We start from the raw sequence: 23,823 nt of genomic DNA, 5'->3' as shown, positions 1-23,823 counted from the left end.
GTTATCTAAAGGTATGCACATTTTTCAGGCAGAGTCACCCACAGGAAAAAAAGCAGGCAATTCTGTCTGAAAAATGAGCATGCCTTTAGATTACTGGATGCAAATAAGCTCAAGTTATTGTTTTCTTCTTTGTAAGGATATGCATTTTTAATAAGGCTCTAAAAGTACCTAACAGTATGCATTTTTTAAAAATAAAAAGTCTTGCAGAGCAGGTGGCTTCTGATCCAGCTAAAGATTAACACTTAAAAGCATAATTGAAACATAAATTGCCATGTAGGTGAAGTCCATGGGGTGATTATGCATGCTTACTTGGAAGTCCTACCCAGAGCTGGGATCAGGTTGCTGGAAGCCCTGGGGCCAAGTCCTGCTCTGGGCCCTCCCATGGCAACCCCTGCCCACCTCAGTGACCCACTGGATGCTACTGCTACCTCTTTGGTGGGTGTGGGCCCTCAGCCAGTACCCAATCTGGCCAACTCATTGGGCTCAAGAAGATGCACAGACAGCAGGGCTGTTTCAAAAGCTTAACTTTGGCTGGCTCTCCATGTTTTAAGGTCCCAATGCTACACCCACTCATAAGAACATAAGAACAGCCCCACTGGATCAGGCCATAGGCCCATCTAGTCCAGCTTCCTGTATCTCACAGCGGCCCACCAAATGCCCCAGGGAGCACACCAGATAACAAGAGACCTCGTCCTGGTGCTCTCCCCTACATCTGGCATTCTGACTTAACCCATTCCTAAAATCAGGAGGTTGCGCATACACATCATGGCTTGTACCCCATAATGGATTTTTCCTCCAGAAACTCGTCCAATCCACTTTTAAAGGCGTCTAGGCTAGACGCCAGCACCACATCCTGTGGCAAGGAGTTCCACAGACTGACCACGCGCTGAGTAAAGAAATATTTTCTTTTGTCTGTCCTAACCCGCCCAACACTCAATTTTAGTGGATGTCCCCTGGTTCTGGTATTATGTGAGAGTGTAAAGAGCATCTCCCTATCCACTCTGTCCATCCCCTGCATAATTTTGTATGTCTCAATCATGTCCCCCCTCAAGCGTCTCTTTTCTAGGCTGAAGAGGCCCAAACGCCGTAGCCTTTCCTCATAAGGAAGGTGCCCCAGCCCCGTAATCAGCTTAGTCGCTCTCTTTTGCACCTTCTCCATTTCCACTATGTCTTTTTTGAGATGCGGCGACCAGAACTGGACACAATACTTCAGGTGTGGCCTTACCATCGATTTGTACAACGGCATTATAATATTAGCCGTTTTGTTCTCAATACCCTTCCTAATGATCCCAAGCATAGAATTGGCCTTCTTCACTGCCGCCGCACATTGGGTCGACACTTTCATCGACCTGTCCACCACCACCCCAAGATCTCTCTCCTGATCTGTCACAGACAGCTCAGAACCCATCAGCCTATATCTAAAGTTTTGATTTTTTGCCCCAATGTGCATGACTTTACACTTACTGACATTGAAGCGCATCTGCCATTTTGCTGCCCATTCTGCCAGTCTGGAGAGATCCTTCTGGAGCTCCTCACAATCACTTCTGGTCTTTACCACTCGGAAAAGTTTGGTGTCGTCTGCAAACTTAGCCACTTCACTTCTCAACCCTGTCTCCACTCACTGTACCCTGCTCAACCCTGTACCCACTCACTAGGGTAGTGTTTTTCAACCTTGGGTTCAGACCCCAATGGGGATGTAAAGCCTCTTAGTTGTTGGCAACCTTCAGTCTCGAAAGACTATGGTATCGCGCTCTGAAAGGTGGTTCTGGAACAGCGTCTAGTGTGGCTGAAAAGGCTGATTCGGGAGTGACAATCCCTTCCACACTGGGAGCAAGTGCAGTCTGTCCCTGGTCTGTCTCCCTGGCTATGGGCCTTCCTTCTTTGCCTCTTAGCCTCAGACTGTTGGCCAAGTGTCTCTTCAAACTGGGAAAGGCCATGTTGCACAGCCTGCCTCCAAGCGGGACGCTCAGAGGCCAGGGTTTCCCACTTGTTGAGGTCCACTCCTAAGGCCTTCAGATCCCTCTTGCAGATGTCCTTGTATCGCAGCTGTGGTCTACCTGTAGGGCGCTTTCCTTGCACGAGTTCTCCATACAGGAGATCCTTTGGGATCCGGCCATCATCCATTCTCATGACATGACTGAGCCAACGCAGGCGTCTCTGTTTCAGTAGTGCATACATGCTAGGGATTCCGGCACGTTCCAGGACTGTGTTGTTTGGAACTTTGTCCTCTTACAGGAATGAAAAAAAGTTGAAGACTACTGGACTAGAGCACCACCAGGTAAAGGGGGAGACATCTGGTGTGCCCCTTCAGGTACCAGATCCTTGTGTGCCAGTCCTGCTCAGGTTCTGAGCAGTTGTGCTAAAACAGCTTTCACTAGTGCCAGGCTTTATGGTAACTTATTTTGTTCTCTCTAATAAGATTATTTAGTTACAATGAGCAGTGCTGGGAAGGCATTACAGAGGCTGGGAGTGGGTGTCCATGAGGGTGGGTGAGTGAATGGATAAGGACCTAATAGGGGAGGGGCAGGATTGACAGTTGGTCACCAATCTCATTTTGTATGTATGTATGTAGGTAGGTAGGTTGTGGCCCAAAAATGTTAAAGACTACTGCACTAGGGAATGAGGTTGCAATCCTAAACAGCAGCCCATGAAATCCAGTTTCATGGGAGTAAGCCCTATTGAATTTTACAGGACTTCTGAGCAGATAGGCATAGGCTTGGGCTCTAAGGCTGCAATCCTAACCATACTTTCCTGGGAGTAAGCCCCATTGACTCTAATGGGACTTATTCCTGAGTAGACATGCATAGTATTGGGTTCTCAGGCTGCAATCCTCAGCACACTTTCCTGAGAATAAGCCCCCTGAACACAATGGGGCTTACTTCTGAGTAGACATGCATAGGATTGCTTTGTGGCTGCAATCCTATGCACACTTTCCTGGGAGTAAGCCTCATTGAACACAATGGGTCTTACTTCTGAGTAGACCAATACCCAGCACTGGGCTGTGTAAGTCCTAACTAAACGCAGTACGTGCACAGGGCCACGCAGTGCTGCAGGAGGCCAGCGCTTGACCTAATTCTTCCAGAACAGCCCTGCCTGACCTCCCTCCACAGAGCAGGGACAGCCGCCAGGACGCCCACCGCCTGCAACTGAGCTGCTGCTCGCCTGGACCTTCCTTCCAGGAGGAGAGTCAACCCTGCCCCTCCCTCCCGCAGCATCATAGGGACAGTGGGCGGAGCCAACTAGGATGGGTTGCCTGCGTCACCTATCCCGCCCCCTCCTCGGAAGCACAAAGGGCGGTCTTTCAATGAGTGACAGCGCATCGCTCCAATTGGGAGAAGGAGCCGCTTGCAGTCATTCTCTCCCCGCCAGTCACAGCCAGCCTGAAGCTCTGGCAACTGTTGGTGCAGCAGGCGCGGTGGCAGGGCTGTCTGTTGCTCTCCCTGCAGTGGTCTGGAGTCCTGGCTTCCAGGTAGGTGGTTTGGCTCCCCCCCACCTGGAATGCTGCTGCTTAGAGGAGGGGGAAGGGCAGGGATGATGTTCCCCAGAGGTGGGGGCCTTAGGGATGGAGCTGAGCCCTGGAGTGCATCCTGCGTGCAGCCCCTGCTGCAGTGTTGTGCTCTGGCTGCAGCCGTCTCTGCAGGGCTTACCTAGGGGTCAGCCCCACTGAACCCCCCCCCCCAGTGGGGCTTACTCTTGAGTAGGCTTGCCCAGGCTTGTACACTGAGCCTGGCCCTTTCTTTCTTCCCTCCCCCTTGCTAAAACATGGTGCTGAACTTAAATTGACAACCTGATTTCTGAGTGTGTGTTTGTATAATAAAGGATGTTCCCAGTCAGAGGTATTTGTAAGTGGCTTGCTTTTTTCCCTTGTCATTTTGAGTCAGGATCTGACCTCATGTATCTAGAGAGGGATTAGCTGGATGGGGTCATTCCAATCTTTTGTTTCAGGCTAGTGTTGTGAGGTGGGTGGGGAGGCAGAGCTTCCCAACTGCTGCCATGTGCTCAAGCACTCACAACCTACGAGGAGGCAGGTGAGGCAGAGCCCTTTGAAAAGTGCTGCCACAGTGTGAGGTGCCCAAGTGCTGGCATCCCATGTGGAGGCAGGTGAGGCAAAGCCTCCCTACTGGAGTCCTTTAGAAAGCACCGCCACCATGTGAGGTGCCCAAGTGCTCACAATGCACATGGAGGCAGGTGAGGCAGAGCCTCCCCACTGGAGTCCTTTAGAAAGCACTGCCACCATGTGAGGTGCCCAAGTGCTCACAATGCACATGGAGGCAGGTGAGGCAGAGCCTCCCCACTGGAGTCCTTTAGAAAGCACCGCCACCATGTGAGGTGCCCAAGCAACCAGAACCCATGCAGAGGCAGGTGAGGCAGAGCCTGCTCACTGGAGTCCTTTGAAAAGCACTGCCACAGTATGAGGCACCCAAGCACCCACAACCCATGCAGAGGCAGGTGAGGCTGAGCCTCCCCACCAGAGTCCTTTGAAAAGCACATGGGTTGTGAGTGTTTGGGCACCTCAAATGGTGGTTGCACTTTTTGAAAGATTCCAGTGGAGAAGCTCTGCCTCCCCACTCATTGCAGGTCCCTGGTTCAGCCATATGTAGGCTTACTGGGATACAAAGGGGCACAGAGCACCTAGACCTTTAACCATTGTTATGAAGAGGGAATGTTGGCAGGTGCAGCTCAACTTGGAAGGGTTTAAGAAGCTGCACCTGCCAAAATTGCCTCCTGTACAATGGTTAAAGGTATAGGCACTCTGTCCCTCCCCCCACTTTGTTTCTGATAATCCTACCCATAAGATTACTAGATACAAGGGGGATAGAGTGCCTATATCTTTAACCAATATAGGAGACCTGAAAGAACATATTCTGTATATAAAACAGCAAGAATCTGTTTTTTAAAAAATTGCATTTTTGAGGGTTCAAAGCACTTCTAATACTTATTGCAAAAGTTTTTACAACTCTTTAAGTAGCTTGCTCTCTTTCATATGAACCTTTGTTCTTGTGCTGCTAATATCACACGCTCTGCATATAGATTTATTACAGTATTTATAGACTGCCTTTCTCATACACTTGTGGTTTACGTCGGCAGGTTTAACATAAAACCCAATTTTTCAATTATTTTTTTTAGGTATTCAAAGAGAAAATATCATAGAACCCTCCATTTCTCCAGATGTTTCCCTTCATAGTGCTGTTGTTATCCTGCCTGTGGACTCTTGTGCCCTCCAAGTTCTTGCAGGCAGCTGCAAAACAAACTTCAGACCAGTTCTTTGAGATTGTTTTTTTGCCAGCTGACACTTTTTTTTGCCAGCTGCTGGCATATCCCTACAGAGGAGTATCTCTGTAGGGATATGCCAGCAGCTCTTACAGTCTCTCTGGCTCCCTTCCAAGCAGCTGATCTTGCTTAGTTTTTTCAGCTCAACCTCCAGAACACACCTCTTGCCCATTAGCAGGCAATAATAGTGATATGATTGCTGTTTTCTGCAGATCAACAGGCTTTTAAAGGCGCAAGTGTATGCCAGGCCATCTTTATTTACTTAATTAATTGGTCAACAACTCTGTAATATAGGTGGATATTTTTATTGCATTATTGCCTACAAAGGGGGGGGGCAGCATGCCACATAATGAAGTCTTATAATGAAATACGTCTATCACAAAACAGTCAGATATTTATAGTAATTTTGAACATGTTTTTAAGCATTCATTTGAACATTCAATTTTGAACATGTTTTAGCATTCATTTGTGCAGACTTAGAAAAACAGTAAATATTCCTTGGTGATCAATTTGGTATCTTGCATGGCATTCTGCTAACATAAAGTTTTGCAAGTGTATTTTTAATTAATCTGCCTTCAATAAACCATTTTTGCCCAATGTTGCATATACGCAACAGGGACCAAATGTGTATATCTGTGGGCTGGAGAGAAATGGGTTTAGAGTGTTCATATTTTGTGGTCAGCTGTGTGCTTTGTGGCCAGATTGAAAGCCTAGGAAGAAGGTGCCAAGGGAAGGGGGACATGATTAAGACATAAAATTATGCTTGGGGTGGATAGAGGGATGTTTTTTTTCCCTCGCACAACATCAGAACCAGGAGATGACCACTAAAATTTGAGTGGCAGGAGAGTTGGAACAGGCTAAAGGAAATATTTCTTTACCCAGAGTGTAATTAATCTGTGGAACTCCTTGCCACAGAATGTGGTGATGGAACCTGACCTGATATCTTTAAAGGGAATTGGACTGAATTATGGAGGAAAAATCCATTATAGATTATGATCACTGTATGCAACCTCTGGGGTTCAGAACTAGCCTATCTCTGACAGCCATGTGCAAGGAATACAGGTATCTTGTGTGCTCTCAGAGGCATCTGGTGGACCTGATCAAGCAAGGCTCTTAGTACGTGTTCCGGTATGTGTGCCACTACATGATAAGCTGTAGTTACCTCTTCTGTACAGATAGAAGAGTGAGAGCCAGTGTGTTGTATTGAATTGCAATTGCAGAAATCCAAGTTCAAACCCTGAACTATGCACTTCCAAGTCATTCAGTCACTATTGCCTAGCATATGTCATATGGTATGTTATAATGTGGTCATGAAGCTAAAGTGGGGAATAATGTATGCTAATCTATCTAAGCTCTTTAAAGGAGCTCCTTGGATTTAGGATTGAATGTTCATGGAATAGGCTTTCTCTATTCCCCATCTTGTTTGTGCTTGACAAATGGAAAGTGGACAGCAAACAAAACAACCAGAAGCAAAGTTTGAGACCTTAAGAGTTCAGTTGCATGTGCACTGTTTGTCTTATTGCACATCAAACAGCATAGCTTCCAATTGTTTCTGTTTCTATGCACTAGTGCAATAAAAGTAAAATAAATAAGCTTTAAAGAGTACTGGACCCTGTCCTCCTATGCAGCTGCCCACTCTATATGTTGGGCAGCAACTGGGAGACATTGCATGAGCACCTCCCATCCCTCAGAAAAGAGCCATCAAAATAAGTGAGTAAGGCAGGTGCCTTTTCCTTGTGCACTGAATGTTTGCATCCTTTTGTGAAGACAGGTAAGACAGCAGCCTTGACTCAAATTGTACCTCGTTTGGATGTACATATCCAATCCCATTTCAAGCAGCTGTGCTCAGGCATCTTCACCAGTGATGAATTATGTCTTGTGTGCATATTGATGTTCCTTGCAGGAACATTTTGTCCTGGCTTGTCCCTTTCTTGCTGTCTGTCAGCCTCCAGGAAGTTCTTCTTTATCCTTGGCAGATGGGGCCACAATCAAAACAAAAGGAATCCTCTAGCCCTGAATGTGTGCCCTAGTTGACTGACCTAATTGGTTTGGCTTCCTTACTGGCCTGCTCATTCTAAAAACAGTACTCTGGGCAATTGGATAACTAGTGCTGGGGACAGTAGCATAGCTGCAGCAGCCTACGTTGGAAGTGGGGTGATTTGATGATGCTGGATTGCCCTCTGAGCATTTGCAGGATGAGCAGAAGTTCAGTGTTAGAATTTTTTTCCAACATGAAGCTGCATTGATGGAGGGAAATGATCACTTGCTTTAATAGAAACAGGGTGACAACTCAGTGCTCCTTGAAAAGTGAGCATCTGTAAATATGAGTGTGCGCGTGTGTGTTTTAACTGACCCTGATTCTGTGTCTAGCTGCAGCAGTATACCTAGAAGTTGAAACAAGTGAAACTTTTCATGACATTAAGAGAAAGTGATTAGGGAGAACTTTGCTTGTTTAATTTCTTCATTAGGTGATAGAAGCAGGGCCACTTAAAGAGGTGGCACTCTTCCTTTCCCCACAGCTTTAATCTAAAAAAAATAAATCATGGTAGATCCTATTAATGGCTCTCCTGTGCTGTGTGTTGTTGAACTAGTGCCCTAGTTCAACAGGAGACAGGCCTGTATACAGGCTGGAGTTTCTAGCATGGTCCAGTTTCTTAAAATACTGGGCCAAAGTGTGCTTCAAGGCTGATCAAAACCCATAGTTAAAAGGGATACTGACTGACCCGCTGTTATCTCCCTGCTTAGCTCTTTTCTATAAGAAAATTGGGCCTCGAGGCAGATCTACAAGAAGCTGCTACACCTGAGGTTTCTATTAGGCTCCTGATAACAAGATTAACTGATATAGAAAGGTAAGAGATTTTGGGTGCAGCACAAAAAAAATGTTCGCCCTTGAATTTCCACCTAAGTAATACATTTGGTCAACAACCAAAGTATCTGACCTTCTTGGAGTGCCCCTTCGCAAGGAGGGCTTTTACATTAGCTCACTGCAACATGTTGCTTTCTAAAGACCTACTTGGCAGGTTTAGAAATGCCCCGAAGGAAGAACGAGTCTGTAACTGCAGCCTTAGAGAGGTAGACTCTCATTTACACATTGTTTTGCACTGTGTTAGCAATCAAGTGCCCAGAGACCAGTACCTTCTCCCATTGTTAAGAACTAAAAAAGGTCTTCCTGAGAATGTTTACCTACAATTTTTGTTGGCGGGGGATTCTGAACTCGTGACCCTTCCAGTTGTGAAATTTTTACACCTGAGTAACTTGAAGCGGGCTAATCTGTTGGTCCTAAGCAACCTGGACTTACCTCGCAAGTAAATTGTTGTGTTTTAATAATAATAATAAACTTTATTTGTATTCCGCCCTTCTCCCTGAGGGACCCAGGGCGGTGTTTTAACCTTTATCTTTACTTCTCTTTTTAACATATATTTATATATTGGATTGTTTAGAGGTATTATCTGTTAATTTCTATGCCTAATAAAGATTTGATTGATTGATTGATAGTGCCCTAGTTTAAGGAGACATCAGAATGTGTCGTGGGATGCAGTAGCGCCCTGGTTGCTAATGGAGTTCAAAATCAGAGAGAAGTTGTTGTTTGACGCTTTGTTTAACTTGAAGTTGACTGCACCAGTTCTCTTGAAACTGACCAGTAGACATCACAGTCTAAAACCTGCAAAAGCATCTGCTACCAAAAAAAAAAGTGTTAGTCTTTCATATGCCACAGGGCTCTTCCTGTTTGCTATTGCAGGCTCATGGCTACTGCTCTGGATACAGTCCAGATGATGTGATGCATGACTTGGGAAGCAATAGAGTGACGCAAATAAGCCAGTGATAACATCCCCCCCTTTTGGGGAGGGTGTTATTATCTCCAAGCACAGGCAATCTTTCTGCCGTCATGAAACGGCTCCGTGACGGTGGAGAGATGTTGCAGAAGCTTGCTTCGTTTCAAGTTGCACGTACAATAACAGAAAATGGACTGACAGCTCGATTTTTGGGGTGGACCCAGCAGCGAGGACTGATTATGTTTATGTAACGTGTCTTTCTTCCCTCCCAGTCCTTTGACAAGTTGAACTCTGACAGCAAATAGCATCTGTGTTTAAGCCGATATAGGATTTAGTTGCATGTACAATTTTCTTTTTACACACCAAATGGTCCAGCTCTCTGTTGTTCCTATTTGTCCGCTTTGGCTGCTAGTAATATTTTTGAGTGATTTGTGAAGCCATTGTTTGAATTTGCACATCGGCATCATATAGAATGGTCCTTCTACTGTGTATTTATTTAGAATATTTGTCTACTTCCACAAGAACAGGTTCACAAAGTGGTTGATGCAGCAAAGGAATAAGAAAATGGCTTTCTGTTCTAAAGGGAGGTGTCTAAAAAGAAACACAAGGAAGGAACCAACAAACAGTCACTGGCAGGGATGTTATGGTGGGGTAAGAAGGTATAGCTGCTCTCCTCCTGCTAAATACTAGAGATCCACCACTGGAAAGGTGCCTCTGCCCATTTAGCAGGCAAAGCTCAACAGAGCTGGAAAAACAATGACAGTTTGTGTTTCTCTGAATTAATATTTGCTGGAGTAAGCATGCTGCTTTCTGCTATACATGCTGCTTTGAATATTAAGTTATTTGAATATTAATAACTTTATGAGAAAATTGTACATCTAAATTATTTGTTCTAGGGTGCAAGGGATCCCTAAAGTGAAAGCATTTTTTTTATCATGGTTATTGCTTTAGGATCATAGAGGCACTTGCTTTCTTGACAGAGCTATACCACCTGTGCTGCTTCCATATGATGCTCTGATGTACGTAGACATAGCAGCTTTTCTGCTGAGAGCAAGAGGCATATAATTGAAGCCCTAAATGTGGCTGTGAACAGTTCAGGGAAAGCAAACATGCAGATGATCATCATCTGCAATGGCTGAAGCAGGGAGCCTTGTGCACCTCCCCCATGACAGCATATGGGGATTCTTGCATGCATGTGGAACTCATTCATCTCACAGCTTGGTGAGAGGTACAGAACTTACATGCATCAGTAGCTTTCATAATTTTAACTGTTTTGCAGGAGGCAGAGCAAATCTATGGCTCCTGCAGGCTTCAGGAAAGATCTTTGTGCTCTTAGGAATATGGCATTACTGGGCAAAACTCCTAGGAAGAAGGGCTGGTAACATCATTGCTCTGTGTTTCACTGAGGTCGTGAACCTGTGTCTGGGCTGTATTACTTCAGATTGAGGACTCCATTATAGAAAACTAAAAATCCCTGTGCATAGAAAACTAGATGTCAGGAAGAAGAGCTCTAGCATAGCCTTTTCCCTGACATTCTAGTTTTTTTATGTGTATGTTTTTGCATGATGCGTATTTGCAACCTCCTGATTTTAGAAATGGGCTATGTCAGAATGCCAGATGCAAGGGAGGGCACCAGGATGAGGTCTCTTGTTATCTGGTGCGCTCCCTGGGGCATTTGGTGGGCCTCTGTGAGATACAGGAAGCTGGACTAGATGGGCCTATGGCCTGATCCAGTGGGGCTGTTCTTATGTGTAGCTAATATTATGGTATAGAAGTGCATGCAATTATGTGATGAGCCCTCCTCTGCAGTCTGTATAGGATTGCAGCCTAAGTGTAGTAAGATTCATTGGGTCTTCTCTCTCTCTTCTCCTAGGTGGGCTGCGATAGTGGGTCTCTCATTCAGATTTGTGTAGGATGAACGTGTTTGCCACAAATAATGTGAGTATAAATTAGCTGTAAGTGAAATGTTTTGGCTCTTTCAAGTGACATGTTGCATGATTAATTGAATGCAAATGCCGATCGTTCTCATGGTCTGAAATACCTTTATTTTTAAAAAATGTGTACACCCGATTCTTCTCGTATGATTCAGGGAGACGTACAGTATTCAGACTTTGAAAATGCGAAAGCCCAAACTAAATAAGCAGAGCAGAGAGTGAGAGTGAGTGAGTGCTGTTGGGAAAGAGTGGGGTTAAATGAATTGTATAAGTACTGAGTGGAGGACTGCAGGTCTGATCAGAATGTTCTTCATATATTTTTTGCTCTTTTGTGGGTCACCAAGATTGAAAACTGCCTGGCGATTACTGGGCGGTAGGAAGAATGGATTAATCAGTGTGATTAAAGTAGTCTGATTTTTATCAGCTCCTTGGAGGAATTTGAAAGATAAGCTATTGTTAATATGAGTCAGATGGCCTAGTTCAGTCTCCAGCCCCCATCTGCACACACCAGCCTGGTGTGTTCGCTGAGTTTCACTGGGTGTGTGGCTCAGTCCTTGCTGTTGCCACAAGGAGATTTACCTGTGTTGTTTTTGCGGGTCCAGCACCAAAAAAACAAGTGAATAAAGCAAACAACTGCTTGACCATGCCCCAGACCCTCGTGTTGTTGCATAGTGCAAACCACGGGTATTGTCCCACACAGTGTTGTAGTGACACGCATATTACCCAAGGAGATTCTTTCCCCCCCTGGGAACCAAAGCAGTATTTTTCAAAATACCAACCTTCAGGGAACCTTTTCCACTTTCACTTCTCTCCTATACACCATCCATTGAATCCTGGCACATAGCAGAAGATTTTGGAGGCATGTTCTAGCACTCATATTGATTTCACTTGTGACACTGGCTGAATTTGTCAGGACTCACCATTGCCCTACCTAAACTTAGGGTGTGATCTAGAATAAGCCTGGACACAAAGAATATTAAACTCTACTGGCAGAGTGCTATATGATTAGTAACTTAAAAAAGAAAAGTATATGCCCTGTTTCTCCCCCCCGTCCCCCCAATGAGGGAAAGACAGTTTCAGTAAATCAATTTTTAGTAGATGGCAAGAATTCAAATCTCCAATAGTGAAAACAAAAAGATTCTCTTCCCCCACCACCCGGGGTTAGATTGTTGGATCCCTGATCCATAGTGTGGATTTGTACTTAATGTGTGTTCACAAAGGTACAATGTGTAGCTACCTCTCTTCTTCACCCCCCCCCCCCAATGATCATTTTGGGTCTGACTCTAGTTGGCTGACTTGGGGGATCTATTAAAAAACAAAACAAGATCCTATGTGCCTGAAGTCTGCTCATGCCTGATATAGAAAGCTCTTGGTGCTCTTCCACAGCTGCAGATTACTGGAGATGATTGGTAGTGCAAGGCAGTCTGTCCTTATGGTAAGTCTGGCTGCCATTCCTGATGGTCTTGCTAAGGAACTCCCCTTCCCAGACAAACATCTCAGGCTGTCTCAGAACACCATGTGATGACCACTCCTTCCAAAACATTTGACCTCCCATTTTGTTTCTGCGCAGATGGCTTTTCATTAGACACACTCCTGCTGTAAAACCAAGAAGGTCCCCATCAGAATGGCCAAGTACAAGTTGGTCCTGCTGAGGCACGGGGAAGGGGCCTGGAACAAAGAGAATCGCTTCTGCAGCTGGGTGGACCAGAAGTTGAGCAGCGATGGGGTGAAAGAAGCTCAGACTTGTGGCAGACACCTCAAAGCTCTTGGTTTCGAGTTTGACCTTGTCTTTACGTCCATCCTCAGCCGTTCTATTCAGACTGCCTGGCTGGTGCTGGAGGAGATGCGGCAGGAGTGGGTGACCACTGAGGCTTCCTGGAGGCTGAATGAAAGGCACTATGGTGCACTGATAGGCCTCAACAGGGCGGAAATGGCACTGAACCATGGGGAAGAGCAGGTGAAAAGGTGGAGAAGGAGCTATGATGTCACCCCACCTCCTATCACAGAGTCACATCCCTACTATCATGAAATCTATAACGATCGCAGGTATAAGCACTGTGATGTCCCCCTGGATAAACTCCCCAAGGCTGAAAGCTTAAAAGAAGTGCTTGACAGACTCCTTCCCTATTGGAATGAGAGGATAGCGCCGGAGGTAAAGAAGGGCAAGACAGTCCTCATTTCTGCTCATGGGAATAGCACAAGGGCTCTGCTGAAACATTTGGAAGGTAATTGATAATTGTTTATCAGCTTGAAACTTGGTAAGTACAAAATAATCCTTATAGAAGATTGTTCTCTTTAGACATTAATTCAGGAAAGAAAACACTCTTCTGCTATTTTGAGGGCATATCCACACTGTGCACTGGTGCAATGGTTCCAAAACTGTGAGCTGCGCCTCCCTGGGGTGCTGCAGAAACTAGCCAGGGGAACCACATAATCCTCGTGGAAAACCTGCTGCCTTATACAATTGTAGCCCTAATGGGGAATTGTGGCCAGTGGCCCTGTAGGTCAAGGGAGTTGCCAGTCAAAAATGTTTGAGAATCACTGAACTAGTATAAAACCACACTACATGAGTTTTCAACTAGTTTTATTGACCTAGTTTCTCCCAGAGAATCCTGGGTATTTTATCAAGGGTGCTGAGTACTCTCTGCTCGAGATCCCTAGCACTTCTAATGGAATTACAGCTTCCAGGTTCGCTAGGAGAGGAAATAACTTTCAGGCCAGTTTGGGGGTGGCTTATATAATAGGCTTTTGAAGAACATGATGCTTTGGGCTTATATAAGTGTGCAACAAACCAGACTGTTGCTTTCATAGTGCTTTTCAGTTCACAGAATGCTTGATGTGGTCTCACTCACCTTTGCACAAAATCTATGGGGTAAATTGCATTGAGTGTCCTGCGTATGACCTTCCTTGACTTTCTTCAGTTAAATCTAATTATTTTTTCCTTGCACTTCATTGGCTTCTGCATTGTATATTGTGTGATTGTCCTACGTTTTGTTGTGTAGTGTATTAGGGCCTGGGTGATCAGCTCATAGCATGGCTGTCAAGAATAGTACAGGCAATGTGGTTGCCTAGAGGGGCAAGAGGGTTAAGAACATAAGAACAGCCCCACTGGATCTGGCCATAGGCCCATCTAGTCCAGCTTCCTGTATCTCACAGTGGCCCACCAAATGCCCCAGAGACCTGCATCCTGGTGCCCTCCCTTACATCTGACATAGCCCATTTCTAAAATCAGGAGGTTGCACATACACATCAAGTCTTGTAACCCATAATGGATTTTTCCTCCAGAAACTTGTCCAATCCCCTGTTAAAGGCATCCAGGCCAGATGCCATCACCACATCCTGTGGCAAGGAGTTCCACAGACCAACCACACACTGAGTAAAGAAATATTTTCTTTTGTCTGTTCTAACTCTCCCAACACAATTTTAGTGGATGTCCCCTGGTTCTGGTGTTATGTGAGAGTGTAAAGAGCCTCTCTCTATCCACTCTGTCCATCCCCTGCATAATTTTGTATGTCTCAATCATGTCCCCCCTCAGGCGTCTCTTTTCTAGGCTGAAGAGGCCCAAATGCCGTAGCCTTTCCTCATAAGGAAGGTGCCCCAGCCCAGTAATCGTCTTAGTCGCTCTCTTTTGCACCTTTTCCATTTCCACTATGCCTTATTTGAAATGCGGCGACCAGGTGTGGCCTTACCATCGATTTGTACAACAGCATTATAATACTAGCTGTTTTGTTCTCAATACCTTTTCTAATGATCCCAAACATAGAATTGGCTGCCGCACATTGGGTTGACACTTTCATTGACTTGTCCACCACTACCCCAAGATCTCTCTCCTGATCTGTCAGAGACAGCTCAGAACCCATCAGACTATATGTGAAGTTTTGATTTTTTTTGCCCCAATGTGCATGACTTTACACTTACTTACATTGAAGTGCATCTGCCATTTTGCTGCCCATTCTGCCAGTCTGAGTCTGCTGGTTCATGAGTCTGCTTATGGCAGAAGGTCTCTCCTCTCACCTGCCTCTTCCTCCAGTGTTATGAAGTTGCCTGCTATTTAGACTAGTGGCAAAGCCATCCCAAGTTATTGTGTGTGTGTGGGGGGGGGGGGGCTGCATATGACTGCAGTGCACTAGAGTTGTGCTACCTCATGTTGAATACTTGACTTGTAAGATGCTTACCACTAGGATTGAAAGCTAATGCTACATTCCATGTGGGGTGGGGTAGGTTATTCCCGGCAATTAATAAAACTGTCTGTTTGTCAACCTGAAATTGCTTATCAAATCAGATCTATATAGATACCATATTTCCCAATACGACACCTACCTATATGTCACCCATTAAATTAACAAGCAGATCTCAACCTTGTGTGGGCCTACTGGTTTCTCCAAAAGCCTAGTGGGTGGGGCTTTACTTAATAATCCTAGATTGTTGGCCAAATTTGGTGCTTTGCTTACTCGGTTCCGGTTTTTGTTCTGCCATGCAAAAGATGTTTTACAGATGGCTTTAAAGGGGGATTAGACAAATTTTTGGTGAAAGTCTAGCAATGGCTATTGGCCATGATGGCTGTATGGAGCCTCCATGTTTCAGAGACAGACTGCCCTGAATACTGCTTCCTGGGAGCAGCAGAGGGGAAATTCTTTGCCCTCATGCGCTGCTTCCAGAGTCATTGGTGAAGAAGTGGAGGATGGACAGTGGACCTTTTGGTGCAGGGCTACCCCCCATGAGACAGACTGAAGTGACTGCTGTGAGTGATGGACTGGGAAGGGCACTCCACATCCACCACCTGCTTAACCAATCTTCTTGCCGCTTCTTAGAGAGCAAGGGAGAGGTGGGGGCTTACCTCCTCTGGTGCCACTGCCAAAGCTGGGGGATGAGATGAGGGTGGCCACTGCAATCCTGTTCCTAATCACTCACCAACGGTTGAAAATAGGATCTCTGCCTCTTCCACTGGCTGGGTAGGAGTGAATTTTGGAAGTGAACACTGCTAGGTAAAGCAGGAATGCTTTACTTCAGTGGCTTTTGTTCCAGCTATCCTGAACAATTCCCTTGCTGTATCAGCTGCTGACAAATAGACTTTGAATCCATCCCCAATAGTGGCCAGCCAGAAGCTCACGGGGAAGGCTTAATGGCGATGGCTGTCCCCAGTTGTTTGTCCTCAGCATTTACTAATTAGAGGTATATTTTCCCTGAACATGGAGGCTTTGTTCTTTGCCATCAAATAAGCTGACGTGCCAAGCATTTTCCACCATTAATACAAATTGTGCAGGTTGATCAGGAAAGTGGTGTTTTTGTGAACTAATCTTGTAGTTGGAGTGCAGAGCCCTTTGGATTCTGAAGGAGAGTTGCATGTCCTGTTCCAAGTACAATTTCCTTAAGAACGGTTTCAAGTGGTGGAAAGCAGAATAGTTTGCTAGAGAGCCTTAGGGTCCAACCCTATCCGACTTTCCAGCACCGGTGCAGCCACAATGCAGCCCTGAAGTAAGGGGACAAACATTCCCATACCTTGAAGATGGCTCTGTGATTGCCTCCCCACCACAGGATGCAGTGCATGCCCCATTGGCACAGCTGCACCAGCACTGGAAAATTGGATAGGATTGGGCCCTCAGCCCTCTGATTAATTGGGGATTCTTGATGTGGGAAAGGTGGCAGTTAAGCAGGTTTCAGTTTGTAATGTAGACATGCCAGTGCATTGTCATTGATGACTTCCCGTTGCATGCAAGGGCTAATCTGGATTTAAGTGGTTCTCTTCAGCTTTGCTTGTTGTGAGCTGCTGGAACTGCAGCGCAATGAAACACTGATGCGAGTCTGCAACAAAAGGTCAACTGGTTTGTGTTACAAGTGTATGAAGTAAGTGAATACTGGCCTTGGTTGACATTCAGGCTGTCACCACCAGCAAACTCTTAACTCGTAGAATTTGTCCATTACTGATTTTTTTTTTTTGGTACTGGTTAGCACTCATGGGGGACAAAAAAGTAAAGAGTTATTTGTCACTCATAGACTCTTTCCACCTTCCAGATTCTCCCCTATTTTTTTGAACAAAAACGAGGCAGCATCCTGAGCATGAGAAACTGAGGACCCATATCTTCCATTGAGGCAATACTGTACTTATAAACGGGAGTGCTATTTTAGGGAGGAAGGTAAATGTTTAAAGGGCACAACTTCTCTAAATGTAGCGACTAAACTGAACTCACAAACTTTTCATGACAGGCATCCATTGCGCTGCCATCTTCATTCATGACATGCAGCGGTAAGAACCCTGTGGTTGCCCTGTTGTGAATGTGCCAGTGTATCAGGCTGATGAACAGACTTTCAGTTTGAAACCATTTTCCTAAACTGTGTCTTGACTCTAATGAGTAACAGTTGCCTTTTGGCAATCTAGGCTGTGTTTGTTTTTCAGCTTCCAGTGCTAGAGAGCTGTTTTTTCACCTTCTAGCACGCTGGGGTCGCATTTGTTCTTTTACCTTCTAGTATGCTCGCTGTGCTGTCTTTCCAGTGAGCTCAGAGCTGGAAAGTAATAATAATAATAATAATACATAATAATACAGGTATTTATATACCACCTTTCTTGGTCGTCAGATTTCTCCTCAGACTTTATTCAAGGCGGTTTACATAGGCAGGCTGATTAAATCCCCGTAGGGATTTTTACAATTGAAAGAAGGTTCTATCTTTCAAGAACCACAACAGTCCAGATGTTTCACTCTGATCTGGTTTCACATTCTGGCCTCCATCCTCCCACGCTCAGAGCAGATGGAATAACTCGGCTCAGCTTGTCAGCTGCTTCAAGGTCGCACGGTGCCGGTGGCCTCGAACTGGCAACCTGTGGATGTTATCTTCAGGCAAATGGAGGCTCTATCCTCTAGACCAGACCTCCTGCCTCTGTGTGGCCACCTCCATGTTATCCTATGACTCTTTTTTGAGGAAGCAACTGGGCGCAGCTATCTTCCACATCAGGGGAGGCAGTGGGGTTTCTTTAACTTGGAGAAAAGGAGCCATCAATTCTTGAGACTTAAAAAGCATTATACAGAAGTTAATATTATAAGGTAACTTTAAAAACAATAAGACAATGATGAAACATTGAGAAAACACTCTGAAATACATTAGACACAATTTTCCTTCTGTTCTTTAATGTGTCATGAGGCCATTTTCAAGCCCTATGCCACTCCATGCATGCTGTGTTGCTCTGGGGCTCCCTGATGCTCAGCGGGTATGCCACTGGGGCTCCTCGAGACTCCTTTTAGGAGTGTAAAGTGCTCCAGAGACTTAAAAGTTTGAGAACCCCTGTGCTAGATTTCCTGTTTATGTGGGGGAGTATTAAAGGGTGTTCACTGTCCACAGTCTACAGTAGAGTCATCCAGTGTATCCAGTAGAGGCATAGACCAGACTTTGCACTCGTTGCAGTCTTAGCGGAACTGTGACTTTCTCAGAGAATCCTTTTCTCTCCACCTCCCCCCCCCACATTCCCTAATGTGAGAACCAGTTGATACATCTTTAACTCTGAGACCAGCTGCCTGTTTGTTCAGCTGGTCTGTTTTGTTCAGCTGGTCAGGTTTCCTGCTGTTTGTTCGGTGTATTGTTACAATAGGGGAAAAGAAGCGTTTTGAAACTGTTCAGTGTGTGCTGTGCCTTTTTGGTCATGAGCAACTGACGACAATGTTCTGGACACATTCTGTTGTAGTCCAGTGCAGTTTTCTGTTGGTTTGGCAGGATTGATGGAGCAAGTTCCTCCTCCCTGAAGCCACTGCTTCTTCCACGGAGCCTTGACAAGTACAGTACTGGCACTGTTTATACTGACTCATTGAAACTCAATCCTCAAATGCCTGAGCAAAACGCATTAATCACTGAGGAGAGATGAGGCCAATGCAAAGGAAGGAAAGATCATGCGGTGTGACCGACATGCCAGGCAAGGCATGTCTCTTGGGATTGGAAGAGTGCTCCAGAAGACAGCACATAGTTAACTTATGGTGTTCTCTGCTTCAAGGTGTGGCAGTGGCCATGAATTCTGATCAATTTTAAAGGGGGTTCAGACACCATCATGAAGGGTAGGTTTATCAGTGGCTATTAGTAGTGATGGCTATATAGAACCTCCATATTTTGAGGCAGAAGGGGCCCTTCGTCTAATCCTGCAAGCTCTTCTTGCGTTAAGGCAGGAAAACCAATCCACCTTTACTGGCTTGTTTCGGGGCAGCAAGGTGGAACAGATTCTGTCTAAATACTAGCAAAATGCCACTGTAATGGGGTGGGTGAAAGCACCCCATTACTTGGGCCCCTGAGAACCACATTATGTCTCTGTGTGCTTCAACCCTTCTTGTCTTGAGTAGATATTGCTGGAATGTTTGATCCTACACTGGGGACACACTAGTGCACTGGGGACACACTCTCGCATAACACCAGAACCAGGGGACATCCACTAAAATTGAGTGTTGGGAGGGTTAGGACAGACAAAAGAGAATATTTCTTTACTCAGCGTGTGGTTGGTCTGTGGAACTCCTTGCCGCAGGATGTGGTGACAGTATCTGGCCTAGATGCCTTTAAAAGAGGATTGGACAAGTTTCTGGAGGAAAAATCCATTACAGGTTACAAGCCATGATGTGTATGTCCAATCTCATGACTTTAGAAATGGGCTATGTCAGATGCAAGGGAGGGCACCAGGATGCAGGTCTCTTGTTATCTGGTGTGCTCCCTGGGGCATTTGGTGGGGCTGCTGTGAGATACAGGAAGCTAGACTAGATGGGCCTATGGCCTGATCCAGTAGGGCTGTTCCTATGTTCTTAGTGTGGTAGAAAGACTGAATCGTGTCTTGACAAGTCAAGCATGTTGAATGCATCCACCACTTAGGCCTGTCCAAAGCAATGTGGCTTTGTGTAATAATGATTTCCACTTCTCTGCCAATATACTGGCACTGGTGTTGTTCCATAGAGGGGAGTAAAGATGCATTGGGATACCCTGATACAGCCCATGCTTCAGGTGGGAATCATGGTGAAATCCCAAAAGCCGAACTTCCCATCCTTGAACTCCAGCTGACAGGGAAGTGGAAGGACAGCACACCAGAAGGAATGACTAACTTTGAGTTGTCCTGTGGTTGCAAGGACAAAGCTTTCTCCCTTGTTTTGAGAAGTAAACCAGAAAATCTTAAGAATTGAAAGTTTGGGAAACTCTTCTAGGGAGGTGTCTCATGACAGTCTTGTCATAAACCTGCTTAGAACCAAGTTTGAGCTATGTGCTAATGGTTTTTCTTCCTTTGCAGGTATTTCTGACGAGGCCATAGTCAACGTAACTCTTCCCACTGGTATTCCAGTCCTCCTTGAGCTAGATGAGAATCTTTGCCCACTTGGCCCACATCAGTTTCTTGGCGACCAGGAAGCAATCCAGGCTGCCATCAAGAAAGTAGAAGATCAAGGAAAAGCCACGCCTGTTGTTGGAAAATAAAGGCCACAAATGCCCTCCCCGTCTACTGCTATCTGTGGTCAAGGATAACGCTTTGTGATTGCAACGTGCTGACTTTTAAATTCTCAGAAGTGGTAGATAACAGCAGTTAGATGTTAGCATTTCATCTTTGGAGACTAGATCCTGGCATGAGTAACAGTGGAGAGTAAATTTGGCTAGCTTGCCACTAGAACAACAGGTGACTGTTGTATGTATAATCTTCCCACACACTCTGAAGCCCAAGACAAGACTGGATTTATGTGTCAAGAGGAATTGGCTTCTGCTTAATGCAGGTCTTAAGGGAGTCGGTTCTCAGGTTCACAAATGCTAAACCTTTGCAGGCATTTAATTCAGACAACTAGTTTCTGTTTTTTGGTTCTGAGAAAGAAATAGGGATGCCTTTTATGTTGGATATCCTCTTAAATATCTGACTTTAAAACATTAGCACCTGACTAATACACTTGCTAGATGTTATAAAAATGACATAATTTTTATTGCATGGTTGACAGTATAATTTTGAACCAAGTCCTTATTTTCAAACGCAAGAATGCTTGTGTCGCCTTATTTTAGGTTTTACTTTCCATGTTAGAGAAGACAGTAGTGAAGCCCAGTTAGAATGGACTCTTCTGTAAGATTGAAGAGGGATGAATGCTGACAGTACCACTTCAAATTGACCCCCAATTATTGTTTTTTAAAGTACATAATATTTTGCTGAGGCTTGTAGAATATAAGGTTTTAGAGAGAAGAAGCAGGTCACCTCCTTTTTCCTTTCATTCCCCCAACAGCAGCCCCCCCAATATCTTGTGGGAACTCTGTTCTGTTCTGTTCAGATAATCCAAGAAACCATAATTTGTTGGATTGCAAAAAGCAGCATGCCTACACGCTCCCTCTCCTTCCCTGAATTCTAAGCTTCCTGACTTGGTAAGCCACAGTTTCTTGGTGTGTAAACCGGGAAACTGTGGTTAATGGATCCATACAAACCACAGTATGACCCTCGATTGCAAGCAAGATATGTTAAAGGTTGCCTAAACCACTTTGGAGGTTATAGGAAGCTTTGGTGTAAAAAAAAACAACCAGGAAGCTTGGAATTGAGCTGGGAATGTGGGGGTGGGACATGTGGACACTTGGCTTGTTTGTGATCCTGTAAGCTATGGTTGTTCCAGCTCAACCAGGTATTTGTGAATTTTTCCTTGAGCATCATTTGTATAAGCAACTCAATCTGACAGAATTCCAGCCCCACATACAGGAATTTCCTTTGGGATTACTTGATCTGACGATCTGCTGTGAGCAATGACGTCCTGTGTTGTTTCCTGTGGGTCCTGTGTTGACAGCAGCCTTTTTTTGTTTTAAATATAACCCATTTTTCTGGAGCTCAAAGTGATAAATAGCACACAAAAATAAGTGTAAAACGATATACCACACTAGCCACAGAGTGCCACCAGCTGTTTGCCAGGGTAAGGGAAAAAAACTGTACGCAGTGCCATCTTCCCCTCTCAGACAGCCAATTGGTTGAATTTTGTGTGTTTACTGGGCTGCAAGCTCTCTTCACAATTGCAGAACAGTCAGAACAGTTCTTCCCAATGGGCCACCTTGCCTGCCTTCCTGGGCTTTCATTGGTATCTCAGACTTTTGCCATAGAGCATATTCCACAGTGGTGCATATATAGAAGATAAAAAATTAATTCATGCGTACCTTTGGAAGTTATTTACCTTGGTTCAGGTTTGGCTGAGTTGTGAAGTTCAGGGAGAGAGAAAAATTCCCCTAGGTTAGTTGGGCACCCTTGTTGATAGAACAAGAATATGTGACTCCCATCATGACTGCACACTGAGTGAGATCCTCTATGCAATTTTCCTCACCCTGGGATCCTGCTAGCCAGCCTACAGTAGTTGTGTATTTGAATCTATATGAGATGTGTGAGTTTAAATGACAGTTCTCAAGTTGTGACCATGCCATCCCTTTGGTTAAGTTCAATGTTTGGTCCCTGCTGCCGGAGGCAAGGGTTGCACCAGGTCTGCACACTGTGACACATGCAGTAGCCCAGCAGACTTTCTTTTACTGCCTGCCTGAGACTGTGAAGGCAGAACACAATTCTGCCCACAATTGGTGGGTGGCAAGTTATGCAGACATCACAAAGGCGACTCCTCCTCCTGATGATGGCCTTCTTGATAAGGTGCTACTAGAGACTGACCCAAAGACCAGGGCTATGGTGGTGCAATGGGTGTTTATCCATTGTACACATGCCTGCTGGGGTCTGTTTGTAAAATTCATAACGGCAAACTCTGTGGCCCCTCCCCCCTCCCATGATGCTCCAACCTGCACCATAGCATTGATATGCAATAGAATGAGGGGAGCTGAAAGGAAAGAGAATGGATCAGCATTTAAGTTTTACAAAATGGCAGTGAGCTGCAGTATGTAGGGTGGGTTGACTGCTACAGCTCTGCGCGGTTGTGGCGCTTTACCCATCTTTCACTAGGATGTGAAGGCACACTTTCATTTATCTAGGAGATACTTCTCAATAGAAATGTAAATTCTTTTTTGAAGATATAAAAGTTGTATTAGGGTGGGGTTCCTGGGGAAAAATACGTATTTTAAGGAATCCTGAAATATGTGCATTGCTTGTTTGCTTAGCCAAACTAAACTTCTTTTACACCTGCACAAGGGACAAATATAATTGTTTGAACATATAAACAGCTGTTTGTGTCTTTATGAGAAAAGCAAAATTCATACTGTTTAAATGATGACTTTTGTTGGGCTTGTATCCCATTTTCCTTTCATTGTGGAGTTCAAGGCAGCCTGCATCAATACTGAACTCTGGCTCCAAAACAGGCGCTGGCTTGTTGAGATTCATCTGCAAACATTTAAATGAACAGCAGGGGGCACTCAGATGTTGGGATTTTTGTTCCACTATTAGGCAAACAACAAAGTTTTTAATAGCCCTTGATGTAGGAGGCAGGTGGGGTGGAAAGCAGAAATCAAAACAAAACCCACACTGCAGGCAGAAGCCTCATGATTTGTTATTCAATCTTTTATATCCTACTTTTTTTTTCTTTCAGGAAGCTTGAATCGGTATACATGGAGGTTCCAAGTAGTATCCCAGCCATTCCCTGCTGAAGCCTGTTTAGTTAGCAACCTAATACCAGCAGCAATCTCAGGACTTTTTGAGAGCTATTTGCTGATACCAGCAAGGAATTGACCAAATCTTTTGAAATGGCAATGAAAAAGGCTGGCAGCCCACTCCTCACTAGTGCTGGCACAGCGGGGCCACACAACCTCTGCTATATCAAGTGCTTGTTGGGGGCAGGCTAAGGGTCTCCTCATGGTATGGGGATATTTTTCCCCTTACCTTGTGCAGAGCATTATTCAATCTGCTAATTTGCTGGCGCAAGTCTGAGCAGGCCTGCGTAGAGGAACATTTCTCAAGGTTT

At 45.1% G+C, this 23,823-nt stretch overlaps 1 protein-coding gene across 2 annotated transcripts; it reads left to right on the top strand.

Moving 5' to 3' along the window:
* The first annotated feature begins 3,380 nt into the window (after nucleotides 1-3,380).
* BPGM (bisphosphoglycerate mutase) lies at nucleotides 3,381-23,086 on the top strand. 2 transcript variants are annotated; one of them, XM_066634324.1, is made up of 5 exons: nucleotides 3,391-3,469; nucleotides 8,017-8,120; nucleotides 10,918-10,982; nucleotides 12,549-13,203; nucleotides 20,220-23,086. In XM_066634324.1, the coding sequence occupies exons 4-5, from the start codon at nucleotides 12,603-12,605 to the stop codon at nucleotides 20,399-20,401; spliced, it is 783 nt and encodes a 260-aa protein (XP_066490421.1). In that variant the 5' UTR covers nucleotides 3,391-3,469; nucleotides 8,017-8,120; nucleotides 10,918-10,982; nucleotides 12,549-12,602; the 3' UTR covers nucleotides 20,402-23,086. The 2 variants fall into 2 exon arrangements, with proteins under 2 accessions (XP_066490420.1, XP_066490421.1); XM_066634323.1 differs by lacking the exon at nucleotides 8,017-8,120 and having other exon boundaries at nucleotides 3,381-3,469.
* Nucleotides 23,087-23,823: the final 737 nt, after the last annotated feature.

This window comes from Tiliqua scincoides, chromosome 7 (assembly GCF_035046505.1).
Source record: "Tiliqua scincoides isolate rTilSci1 chromosome 7, rTilSci1.hap2, whole genome shotgun sequence".
NCBI classification, from domain to species: Eukaryota; Metazoa; Chordata; class Lepidosauria; order Squamata; family Scincidae; genus Tiliqua; species Tiliqua scincoides.
Note: the sequence above shows the minus strand (reverse complement) of the source record. Positions and strands in the feature narration are given on the sequence as shown.